The sequence below is a fragment of the Amphiura filiformis genome, chromosome 14 (assembly GCF_039555335.1).
Source record: "Amphiura filiformis chromosome 14, Afil_fr2py, whole genome shotgun sequence".
Classification (NCBI taxonomy): domain Eukaryota; kingdom Metazoa; phylum Echinodermata; class Ophiuroidea; order Amphilepidida; family Amphiuridae; genus Amphiura; species Amphiura filiformis.
The window spans coordinates 6,137,519-6,151,481 of record NC_092641.1 but is presented as its reverse complement, the minus strand read 5'-3'; the positions used below and the strand labels follow the sequence as shown (position 1 = coordinate 6,151,481).

The 13,963-nt window shown below is 36.1% G+C and overlaps 1 protein-coding gene across 2 annotated transcripts in view; it reads right to left on the bottom strand.

The window, feature by feature from the left end:
* Nucleotides 1-13,368, bottom strand: part of LOC140169631 (uncharacterized) — a 34,710-nt gene extending 21,342 nt beyond the window's left edge. For both annotated transcript variants that reach the window (XM_072192912.1, XM_072192911.1), the window contains exons 1-4: nucleotides 13,258-13,368; nucleotides 8,655-8,747; nucleotides 6,320-6,344; nucleotides 3,082-3,197 (exon numbers count right to left, since the gene is read on the bottom strand). In XM_072192912.1, the coding sequence (XP_072049013.1) occupies nucleotides 3,082-3,197; nucleotides 6,320-6,344; nucleotides 8,655-8,729 (216 nt within the window). In that variant the 5' untranslated portion in view covers nucleotides 8,730-8,747; nucleotides 13,258-13,368. The remainder of the gene's footprint in view (nucleotides 1-3,081; nucleotides 3,198-6,319; nucleotides 6,345-8,654; nucleotides 8,748-13,257) is intronic.
* Between the last annotated feature and the right edge of the window lie 595 nt (nucleotides 13,369-13,963).

Below are 13,963 nucleotides of genomic sequence, written 5' to 3'. Positions count from 1 at the left end.
TAAAAAAGGGAAACAAATCAAATGAAAATTAATTAATTACTTTTTAAATTTTTTTACTGCTTTTGTATTGTGCCTTGAACATCTTGTTTTGGTGAGCGTTTCGACAGTATTTTTTGTGGGACAAGAGAGCACATCAGACATATCAAATTTCATTCGAATGTCTTTCTGATATCAAATAATTTTCATTTTTTGAAATTCACGATATAATACAAATTTTATGACAAATTATTAAAATTTGATATTTTTTACATTGTTGATAATAACAGTCCTCGAAGTATATTTTATAAATCTAATGACATATTCTTAAAGTGTATGTAGCTGGGAGGAAAGCCGACGATCAATTGAAAATTTTGACCTTTCATATTGAAGATATGGATTTTTTTCACAAAAGACCTAATTTTTTTTGTGTTTTGGGAAAAACCCATATCTTCAATACGAAAGGTCAAAATTTTCAATTGATCGTCGGCTTTTCATCCCACCTACATACACTTTAAGTATAAATCATCAGATTTATAAAGTTTACTTCGAGTACTGTTAAATATCAAAAATATCAATGTTTAATCATTTGCCATAAAATGTGTATTGCATTGCGAATTTCAAAATATCAAAATTATTTGATATCAGAAGGACATTCTTCGTATTCAGAATGCAATTCGATATGTCTGATGTGCTCTAATGTCCCACAATAAATACTGTCCAAACGTTCATACCCCACCCTTTAAGTTAAGTTAAAATAATAATCGGGGAGGGACATTACGGCCGCACCCCTACTTATTCCAAAAACATTGAGATTTATGTACCAAAGAAACAAGGATTAGCTCATGATTGTGTGCATAATTATAGGCTTTCTTGCAGATTCAGTCTTTTGACAAGAAGTCGTCCACTTTGTATTTTTGGGTTGTCCCCAGCCCGAATGCACAAACACTGCAGCATATGGGACGCTGCAATATCAGTGAATATTGTCATGTAATTGTGCATTACATGCAAATGCGGCAAAATGCAATGTACGAATGAACTGAAGTTTTGGAAATAAGCGTTTCTCGTGGATATCTATTGATCCATACCCTTAAAAAATGTTGAAATCACGAAATATCCCTTTAGGGCTGACTTGAGGTATTGGATAACAACGTTTGCATAATATTTTTGTGGGACCTGAGAGCACATCAGACATATCGAATTGCGTTCTGAATACGAGGAATGTCCTTCTTCTAAACTGGTTAATTATGTTAGCCAAATCCAATAAATATTACTCACGGAACTGAGCTTTCGCCATCTTGGCTGATGGCTTGATCACAGATGAACTGGTCCACTGCTTTTCCCGCGAAACTTGGTTGCTATAGACGCATCCTCGTTACCCGGAAGTGATGTTGATTTAAGCAGTGGGTCATATACATGATCTAGAAAGTACGCACCCTCGTCGCGGTTGAGTGAGTTCTTCCCCTTTTTTTTGTTTTGGTTTGCCTCCCTGACTCTTCTTGATAAGGCGTTGGAGTCTCTATCCAGTAATTTGGCCCCTCCCAGTCGATGACGTGATTTTCTTGTGCTACGTGGTCGGTTATTGCGGACTTGTGCTGTTCAGTGGTAGAGAGCTTTCTGCTGGCTCTGGTGAAATTTTTGGTGGCGATCTTTTCAGTGTCTTTCTGATGCTCCTTCTTCCTTACCCCAAATGGTCTACCAGTCTCACCTATGTATGATTTATTACACCCTTTGCACGGGATGTCATAAACAACTTCACTGGTCTGATCGATGTCTTTTTTGTCTTTCGGGTGGACAAGGACACTTTTTAGAGTGTTGATTGGCTTCATGGCTGTTGTAAAACCATGCTTGCGGAAAACTCTTTGCAATTTTTCAGAGGTACCCTCCACATATGGTATAACCACCATGCCTTTGATTGGAGTCTCGGTTGTCTTCTTCTGCGGTTTTGCTGTTGTTTTGTCCTTCATTTGCCAAGATGGCGAAAGCTCAGTTCCGTGAGTAATATTTATTGGATTTGGCTAACATAATTAACCAGTTTATGATCTCAACAATCCTACCAAATGAATCTCTTCTTCTGATATCAAATAATTCGATATAATACAACTTTTATGGGAAATTATTAAAATTTGATATTTAACAGAAGTTAACTTTATTAATCTAATGATATGTACTGAAAGTGTATGTAGCTGGGAAGAAAAGCCGACCATCAATTGAAAATTTTGACCGTTCATATTGAGTATATAATTTAAAATGTTAAACTGTTTAGAAAATAGGCAATGCATATGCCCTGATTGATCTGTCGTTTTTCTGCAGTAGAACAATCCAGCCATACACAGGAATTGAAAATATTTTGATAACAGCTTTAATAAATACAACTATATGGCGATTACACGAGAGGGCATACGGTTTATACAGGCTGCCTCTGGCGAGTACCACCACCCATAGTGGGTAGGAGAACATGAAAACTAATATGAGATACTGTATTAGGATCACATATCAAGTATCATGTGAGAGTATACTCTTGTACTCCAGAAGACAGGATCACATAGAATATAAAAACTAGTAATTTGATAAGTTAAAATAAGATTTTTAACGGAATAAATCTAAATAATATGATTATGCAGTTTATTCTGTTAAATATTTACCCCATAATTTCCCTCATTCTTCAGGCCCTGCCATCTATCGGGTGCTAATTTAAAGTTTAAGCTTGATTGCTATTGTTTCTTTGTAAGCCTGCGGCGCAACCTTGAACAATATTGTCTCTTTGTAAGCCTGCGGCGCAACCTTGACCAATATTGTCCTTGAGATATATATATATATATTCCATAGTGTCGCACATTTAATATGTGATCCTGTCTTCTGGAGTACAAGAGTATACTCTCACATGATACTTAATATGTGATCCTAATACAGTATCTCATATTAGTTTTCATGTTCTCCTACCCACTATGGGTGGTACCACATACCACGTGATTATATTGTACTCCGTGCTTGGTGGAAATTCCAGTCTAGCCTCCAACAGGTGACCTGATGAGGACATCGTGAATATGTCCTGTACGGATTGCCATTGATCAAACTAATAATTGAATGTTTATGTTTACTTACGCGTTTTTTTGGTGAGCATACAAACTTGCTTGCGGCACCGTTGCATTTACACGCCATTTTACTCTTTTCTACTTCTGCTCCATCACTGACTGCTTTGCCATTATCAAAACAACCTCCTGGTAATAATAATAATAATAATAATAATAATAATAATAATAATAATAATAATAATAATAATAATAATAATAATAATAAAATAATAATAATAATAATAATAATAATAATAATAATAATAATAATAATCAGAAGAAGAGGAAGAAGAAGAGGAATAAGAAACTTAATAAATCTAATAAGATGTACCTAATGTGTATGTAGCTGGGAGAAAAGGCCGTCCATCATTTGAAAATTTGGACCTTTTTGTATTGAAGATCAATACATTTTGTCTCCCAAAAGATTTGAAGATATACAATTTGTAGGTCTTTTTATGGGGGGACTTCGAGGACTGTTAAATGTCCACAAAAAAAAAACTTTTAGTAATTTAAAATGAAATTTGTATTTATAACGCGAAAATTATTTGATATCAAGAGGACATTTCTCGTATTCAGAATACAATTTTATGTGTCTGATGTGCTCTCATGTCCCACAAAAAAATACCCGATCCCTTAATAGCGTCCATTTAGTACCATCTGGTATAATGATATAATCTAACGTTAATTAATTTGAGATGCGTAGTGACCAAAGGGTATAGTATACGGTCCGTTTACATTCATAATAATACATCAGGTCCCTTCATTTGATACTGAGACCGCCCAAATACGATGTTCGAGCTTTTAAATTGTGTTGGTTGAAAAATGCGTCATTATAAAAATTATAAAATATATCTTAAAAACATACATAAAATGTATGAATATTATCTAATTTTAGTCTCTTTCTACTCCAGTGTTTTAATAATAAATCATCAAAACAATCAAAACAATGTAGTGTCCAGATGTCATCGTAACCATCTTTTTACCCAAAGACTCCCACTATTAACGATTGATTAACTTAATTTCCTGATCGTGGCCCTGGCGTTTCGTTTCAGTTGATCGTTTAATTGATTTTTCTTATCATTTAAAAATGTTATAGCGCCACCACATTTCCACTTCGTGGCGTTGAAATGGAGAGGTTGCGATTTCTGAACGTCGTAACAAGGACGAAGTATATAGAGCACGAAGTGTGATGGACTTGAAACTCCGTTCGTCGCATTTTTCTTTAATTAACATAAGTCTCCACAGTACTACGCATATTTTTAGGTAGCTTTTAGTACTATCGTGGTGGCAGCCCGGGGGATCACTCATGTATAAGTTGTAAGCATCCGCGTGAATTGACTTTCAAAAATGACCCTAAGCTAGGATGTTGAAAATTTGTCAAACTGACCCTAAACAACGATTTGAACTGAAATAAAAACACCCTAGGCCTAAGTAAAGCAAGGAATTGTCTTGAAATTTACCCCTAAAACAATAGACATTATAAAAACACCCTAATCGAGGAATTGGTTAGAAATTTGCCCCAAACAAGGATAGACATTGCGTGTGTCGGACTGTCGGTACAGTGATATCAGTAAGCTTAAAATTGGCACTGTTGAAGTCGGCTCCATTTTAAAAATCTGGTTGGTAAAATTGCTCAGAAACCACTCTTTTGTGCCGAATAATTTGATAAATATGTCACCACTAATGTCCGTTAATTGGGTAATTTTATAAAATTACCCTAAGCGAGGATCATCCTTTAAAAAACACCCCTTCTTTTACTAAAATGAGTGTTTTGAGATCCTAATCGCGGATCCGCGCGGATCCTCGTTTTGCTTTTCAAAACCACCCTAAATGCTTACAGCTTTCATATATGAGTGCCCCTCCCTTCGGGGTGGCAGCAGCATTTTTCTTTACTTTTCCAATATGGCCCCGCCCGTGAATCAATTTGGGGACGCCATCGGACGCCATGTCAGCGCAGGGTAATACACAGGGGAAGTCGACGCTGTCGCCACCTTTTTGTATTGCGCTAGTATATATGAGTTTCGACGGCCTGGTCGTAATCGTTCAAAATCATTCTCCTGTGACGGAGTGAGTCGATTGTTTAGCTATACTACGAAATGAACGTATGGGTAACGTAGAAAATGCACAGATATGTTCATTTTACAATATATAAAAGACATTCAAGGATATTGAACGGATGGAAAGTTTAATTATTAATATTGTTTTGTTTGTGAAGAAATCCAAATAATAAAGCTACAGCGATATTTGCAAATTCGACTTCATTCATATGTGTACAGATTGCCCACTGAAATATCGCGATATTGGCCGTATAAAAAAGAGGTCGCGATTTCACATTTTGGACACCAACGTCCTATAAAACGCACATTAGACGTTGATATTAACAAGATGTACGGCGGTCACGATGCTCATGTGATGTGACTAATTTTCCCCACGTAAAAGTATCATTTTGAACATAAAGTCATGATAATATGCATGTGGTCCTTAATCTACCGAAACATGAGGGTTTTTTTTAATCATAATATTCGGCCGGCACTGAAAACATTAATTTCAGGAGGCATATTAGTCCTGTTTTAAAATAAATATCCGGTTGAATTAAACGTGTTAATATAGAGACTAACAAATTCTAGTCACCATCATTTGGGGTCACAAGAGGGCCGAACACCGTAAATGTATGCAACTATCGTTGCTTGAGTATGTACAGCCTCATGCGGTACATACGTATGTTATAAACGCACATTTGAGCGCGTGTACCACGTATGAAATATCGCAGTATCTCCTAATTAGTCGGGTAGAACTTGCTCGTGAGACTAAATTGGGTATGACTTTTGCTCTAATATTGAATATATTAACATATGAGTGCACTGATTAAGAATATAACGGGTGGTCGGTGGGACTGGGGTACCCTCAAGAATTCCGGGAAATTCAGGAAGATCCCGCGATATATGTGATAAGGGACCGTTCAATACCTACGCCAGCGGTGTGAATGTGAAATTTGAGGGGGATCCGAAACTTTTCGGGGTCTGGGAGGAATCTAATTTTTGTTTGTTTGTTATGGGGGATATGTTATGTTTTAAATGATGAAATTGGAAAACAATGGGGAATTCAAAAATATTCCCCATTCCCCTATGGCTTAATGCGAAATTTTCCTTTAAGGCCACGGTCCATAGTATATAGCATGATTGGGGTCATGGAAAACCGTTCTTTATACGAATTGAGTCATTAGTAAACAAGTAAATAACTAAATAGTATAGTAAATAAGTTTTATCTACCTCGTTTCTGGAAATTCTCCATTAACTGCGGAAACAATAGAAAGTAAAACAACGCATTATTTGATTTGGTTCCAATACTACTACCACTGTTACTACTATATATATGACCAGCTCCATACTGGCCATCATCTTCGCCGCTCCGTTAGATCTTGCAGTCTTAATTCCAAGATATAACCTTGCAAAACTGAATTAATACTCGATCGCAAATTTAAATGCATCAACCCACAAGAAAAATGAATGCGTCCGAAAGCACTGCGCGTAATAAGCGGATTCCTCGCTAAATCAATGCATTGTTCGAATCTTTCTAACATTTGCCCTGTTTGGTTCTCGCTATCTAAAGCTGAATTTATACTCGATCGCCGGAGCGATTGTGATGCACCGCTTTTAAAAAGCGATGGTCAATCGCCGAATTTTGCGATGTATCGCTCGTCGCTTTCACGACGTTAGCGATTGCAGACGACAATTAAAATATTCTAAATGTCACAAAATACATTTTTAGAACATTCATAATTGTTGCTTTCAATTAATTCATCATCGAAAGTTAATGACCGAGAATTGTATATTAGTTAGCAAAATAATAGATTCAGTTGATAGGAAATGATTGGATGATTGGGCGATATCGGTTGAGATTAAGGTTGAGATTCTTCATGAACGGTCCTTCGTACACCGGGGGGGCACTTCCATGACAGATATGCATCATGTGCCTCGGGATAGACCCCCTTTTTCAAACCGGCTTGTACCCAATGACCCCCTGTTTTGTGTTATGGTCCTACCTATTACCCAATGACCCCCTTTAAAAAGATTCATGTACTCAATTACCCCCTTTTTCTATTTCCTGCTATACCCAATGACCCCCCTTTTAATTCCCAAATTTAGGTGGTATTTGTGTTCTCCTCCAGAAATAATGAGATTTTTCACATTTCCAAGGTGGCCAAGTTGTTTTTACGCAGTTTGGCACTTATTTATGTGTACTTAATGATACTCTTTTGGCAATCCTGTACTCAATGACTCCCATTTTACTTTTTGTTACCCCAATGACCATCCTTTTTTCAAAGTTTCATACCGAATGACCCCATTTTTATTCAGGTTGTGTACTGAATGACCCCATATTATTGTAATTGTACATTTGACCTGAATGCCCCCTACTTTTAACATGGCCGAGGCACATCCCTGCCATTTCAGATAGGGAGTGCCTCCCCCGGGGGAAAACCTCACTGTTTACTTCCGTTTTCAGAGCGTCAAGCCGATCAATCGATACAAAAACGTCGCTTTTGCAAATTCAAGAAATCTTCCCAGCGATGTCGCTTGTCACGTGAATCCATCAACCAATCATTTTCAAGCAACTGGATCTACTATTTTGCTAATTAATTTACCTTTCTCGATTATTAACTTCCGGGGATGTATTAATTCAAACAATAATTATTGACAGCAATGGATGTTCTAAATGCATTTGTGGCATTAAGAATATTTCAATTGACGTCTGTAATCGCTATTGCCGCAAAAAGTATAAATGTAAATAATTCAGCGATTGCCCGTCGCTTTCCAAAAGCGGTGAATAGAAATCGCTCCGTCGAGAACCAAACAGGGCAAACGTTAGAAAGATTCAAACCATGCATTGATTGGACACCCGACTAGCAATCCGCTAATTATGCGCAGTGCTTTCGGACGTGTTCATTTTTCTTGTGGGTTGATGCATTTAAATTTGCTTGTATTTTTTAACATTTTGAATGATAATTTTGTTATAAAAATAGCACAAAGCATGGATTTTTTTCTCGTGTATGAAATAGGTTAATAAATGCGTATCACTTGTTGCTCGAGGAATTGTACAAAATAATGTACTGGTACTGGTTGATGCATCTAATGCACACCCCTTTTCGGGGCTCGATTTGGAGGCCCAAAACTCACCGTGAGGAAGGCATGGGCACTGAAGATTTAGTTCTCTTGTAAGTTCAACAGCAGCGGCTGAAGTATTCAAATTTAGTAGGAGGGAGACGAGCATAGTTTCTTTCGATCTTACAGGGCCACCTGCGCGCGCCAAAAGTTTCAATTCCAGGCTGTTTTAGCCCCAAATGAAGATTAAATTTGCTATGTAAAGGGTCTTGTGCGCGAAGCACGCAAAATTGTGCAATTTGGTCACATTTTTGTCCAAACCATGGTGTTTTAGCGCTAAAAAGGAAGATCACGGATCAATTTTTTTTGGGGGGTGGCCCCGGGAACATCTGGTCCAATGGTAAATCCGGCCCAATGTGCAGTTTTTGAACCCTTCGTTACATAGTATTCATTTAATTAAATATGAGCGAGTCGAATTATGATTTAAATTTAGTAGTTTACATACCTGCTCCAAACTTCTCGCTGACGCCAATGTCACAGCGACGCCAACAAGAAGAAGAATAAACACCTTTGACATCATGTTTACGGGAATATGGTCCTGCAAAGAGACGATTCGTGGATTGGATTATCGTCATGATCGTAGTTAAAAAGAAAACCACAAGTGATTATGATAACCCGTTTCCTTGAAACGTAACTTTATTTTTATACTCGTATACTAACGTTTAAGTTTGCTGTTTGCAAGGGACTGTGCAATAACTGTGAACCGGTGTTAAGATTTCCAAACAGTGTGCCAAAAATACTTGCAAACCCCACCCTCCCCCCCCCCCCAACCCAAACCCCCACCCACGCCCCACCCAAATTGCAAGTTCGTGGACTCTTTGCTTTTTTTTCAGTTGAATTTTGCGCCGGCCGGGATTTCGTTAATATGCATTTTTAATTGTAAAACTTTGGATTGGTCAACTGTTCATTCAGTATTTCCTTCAATTTATGTTCAGTTTCCTCTTGTAGCAACCAATCATTCTCAATTGTGTTAATTGGTTTTTGTGTAGGATGGGTGACCAAATTATCTAATTTTTATTTTTATTTAAGTAGTAGTAGTAGTAAATCTTTATTTATTCAGGGTTACTCAGTTCAATAATACAATACTGGTCTCCCATGAGACCCTGATTAAAACTATACAAACAAAATATAAAAATTTAACATATTAAATAAAATTCAACATAGCAATATTAAACAACGTGTATAGAAATATAAACAAAATTAAAAGATTATTACTTGATTACATCGGCTTTAAAAGTATTGACACTCATATTTGACAGGTTGCATCTAACATCAGTTGGAAGGTTATGCCAAAAGGTACTACCTCTAAAAAGGTTGGAATTACAAGTTAATTGGATGATTGGCTACGGGTATTTTTGGAATGAGCGAAGGAAGTGAAAATAAATGTAGATGACAAGTAAGATGACGCATCATGTTTAAGACATTTAAAAACAAGCAAAAGAAGCTGATTTTTCCATCTTTTGTCAAGTTTATCCCAATTAAGGGATGACATTAAAACATCAATCGGGGTTCTAATATCAGCAGATAATAGTACACGAGCAAGCTTATTTTAAAGAATTTGAAGAGAATTTGAGTACTCAACATTGATGTTAGACCACACAGGACTGCATTAGTCAAAATGTGGGTAGATCAAAGCACTAACATATACGAAGTACTTGATGGAAGATAAAATTTAACTCTACGAATAACACTAATACGTTTTGAAACAATTGAAGAAATGTAATCAACATGCTCACTCCATTATAAAAATGGGTCAAAAGTTACACCCAAATACTTAAACTTGTCTACTCTTTCAATGGGCTCATTAAAACATGCTTTGTCCCAAATATCTTGAACTTGGCTTTATTGATATTTAATGTTAGCTGATTTGCTTCAAACCAGAGAACAATTTTTGATAAATCATTGTTCATGTTTGATTGAAGAGATGCTTGATCAGATGCACTAAAAAGAGCAGTAGTATCGTCGGCATACATAACACATTTTGAATTGATACAATCAGGGAGGGAATTATCATAAATCACAAATAATAATGGACCCAAGATTGACCCCTGGGGAACACCAATATCAATATTTTTTAAGTCAGATAATGTAGAATTAATACTAACTGATTGGGTTCTGTTACTGAGATATGAAGAAAACCATTGAAGAGCATCCTTAATGATACCATATTTTTCAAGTTTGTGAAGAAGATGACTATGATTTACGGCATCAAAAGCCTTCGTGAGTGCACCAGTAACTTTACCTTGATTCATGTTGTTTAAAACATCAAGTAGAGCTGTGGTAGTAGAATGCTCTTTTTCTAAAACCAGACTGACATGAATTCATGAGACCATGATTTGTTAGATAATGATATAACTGATTATGTACACTACGCTCAATAATTTTGGAAATTATTGGAAGCACTGATATAGGCCTATAGTTGTCAACATCAGACTTGTCCCCCATTCTTAAAAATAGGGGTAACTTTGGCTTGCTTTCAGGCAGTTGGAAAGGTTGATGTAAACAGAGAAAGGTTACAAATTTAAGCCAATGGATTACATTACATATGATAGGAGCGGTTAACTTTAAAAGATGTACATGTACATTTACATTACCAAGACCAGGTGACTTATTTATGTTCATTTAACAAATTTCATCAAAGACAAACTCTGGGGTAATCAAATCAAAATCAAACTGAGAACTACATGTAATATTTTTATCTATTTAACTCTGGGGTAACAATTAAGTATCAATTAGCATGATTAGTGTACTTGCGTAAATAAACATAGGTACCCAGTTTTGTAAAACTACTTTTTTATCAGTGGAAGCTGGTAGTCTATTTTGGCATCCGACCAGTAAACGGAAATTCATGTGCTCGAATCCCATGTCGGAGCATTTTCTTGCCTTTTTTTCAGGGCATTGAGGGAATTTCTCCCCAATATTCCCCCCCGGATCCCCGAATAAAAACCAAATAAATGAGACCGATTGATATTTTGCAAATGAAGAGCTTAAGTCCACAATACATCATAGTGTTTCTTATTTACTTGTGTGATATAATCACAATTACTTTAAGGGGGTACTACACCCCTCGATAAATTTGTGTCTATTTTTGCATTTTTCTCAAAAACTAATAACACAGTGGTAACAAAAGTTATGTATATTATAGGGGCAAGGAATATAATTACTACACTGGAATTTCAGTGACCCAAGACAAGCGGTTTGTTATTTATGATAAGAAATAAGGTACCGCTATGATGTACCTCGTTTCCTATCGTATATACTGAACCTCTTGTCTTGAGTCACTGAAATTTCAGTGTAGTCATTGGATACCTTGCCCCAATTGCCCCAATAAACTTTTCTTACCAGTGTGTTATTATTTTTTTGAGAAAAATGCAAACACAATCAAATATACCACGGGGGTGTAGTACCCCCTTAAAGTTTTTATCATGTAACTTCCATGTAAGGAGGTTACATGAATGTGAATGTACCGACGGATATATAATATTGGCCAGTGAAATTGTGAATAGTTGACCATAATAGTTAATAACATTCAAAAATATTTTTTACCGTAGGGCACTCAAGAATCTATAAAGTAACATTACAGTTTGATCAGCTTATAATCGGTGGGCCTTATAACATCGCGGATAAATATCAATATATTTTCTTTCGAGAATTGTGTTGTGACAACTCGTCAGAACTATCACAAATTATTAATTAAAGTCCTATACTTAACCTGCTTTATTTAACTCACACAATATAGACCAGACAGGTCAACAACATCACTCTTAATGTCGATCTATTTTTTGGCGTAGTGGTAAAAGCCTAACATTTCCTGCCGATTACGAGTTGATCAAAGCATAGTCCTTCAATGTGACCAATTAATATTACCATAAACAGGTGAAAGGGAAGAAGCACTTCGCAGATTTTGGCAATATGTGGTCAATATGGACAACATATCAGAATATTTGAAGAGCTTATTTCCAAACCGTGTTAAGTCCACAAACACATGTTTCTGATTTACCTGTGCGATATTGCAATGGGTTGTGATGCTATAAGTATTATAATTTCAGTTGGATGCACCATTACAAAGCACACAGTGGATGGATGCACAGTAACAATACTGTGTGCGGCCTTTGTTTCCTAAATGAGACCAATAGTTTGCATATTGTTATGGTAAATAATGGATGTTTGATGGTACAACTGATTGTTGCTAATGTCACACTTGTCAAAGTAATTGTGATTGTATCACACAAGTAAATGAGAAACATGTGGTTGTGGACTTAAGCTCTTCATTTGCAAAATATCAATCGGTCTCATTTGTATAGGTTCAAAACCACCTTGGGAGACGTGGGAAACAGTCACATTTTTTCATTTGTATAGAAATTACTAAATAATTAAAGAAAAATAAAGCAAAAACACATGCTTTAGAATGGACACTTTAAATAATTATTATAAACACTGAACATGTTAAACGAGTATTCGTAATCATATCATCGTTTTTTCAATAAATATCCACAAACAAAGCTTATTCCCAAAATTTCAGTTGACTCCGATTTTGCGTTTGCAAGTTATGCATGAGTATGTGTACTGCTCCATAGACCACTGTGTTATATAATTATGTTCTGGTAACCAGAACGTAATGCAAATTTGACGATATTTTTGGTAAACGAATTAATCTGCAAGAAACTTTTTGTACATTAATATTATGTAGCCAGAAGTTTCCAGTGGTATGAAAATCTAAACTAATCTAGAAAAATGGGTGATAATGCTGAACGAAATGCCACTTTTAATTAAATGCCTAAATTAGGCCCTAATCGATCTTTTATTTGAGATAAACACGGCACATAAACACTTTCCTTGTTGATTTTTACTTGTGGACTCTTGCGTGGATTGACATGCATGTTTAACAACATCAGAGTCATTAGCGGCTTACCATTCCACCGGAAAATATTGCTGTTATTTTAAGGCAAAATACGATACATAAACACTAACTTTCTTTGTTGACTGTTGCTTATGGATATAACCATTCAACAACATCAGAGTAAATTAAAAGACTTATAGCTTCTTACCTTTCCTCGTGAAAATATTGCAGTTGATGATCTGGATACAAGTCTTGCAGTCGATTCGTCTCATCTTGATCCACGGCTGCGGTTCCTTTATATTGCTTCGGACCCTCCAATTCCAACATATCAATTTCATCTTCATTGGGTTTTGAATATAACATAAAGAGCATCAAATGTATTAAACATAATTGATCGTCTCTATCGGTTAGTTTATTGTCAAATCGCATGTTAGAGCTTTTATCTTTGTCACAAATCAAATAATTTGTTGCATGAGGCAATACAAGAAGGTGCAACGCGGTTAATCGGTGAGAAAATAATCGCTTTTAGCGACCAAACGATGAACTTCTTTTCGTCACGTAGGCAACAATTTCATTGGTCAATGCTGTTTCCTATGAACCAATCACGACAAGTACAAATATGATTGACGTGCATGATATGTGACATTCATATGGATAATCTGGGTTCGTCCAATAATCTGTATTATCACTTTGTCTGCATGATAATTGGAATTTAATATCCAAGATGTATAAACTAACAGATTCTCGAATGACATAGGTCTAATGTTGCTGACATATATGTTTAGATAATCAAAGTGACGTGTCGTATCAAGTTTCGTGGATGAATGTTTCAGCTTCTGATTTGTCATTTTTAAAGGGGGTCTCCGGCAATCATAACATTATACCTTTTATGTAAGAAAAATAATTATCAAGCG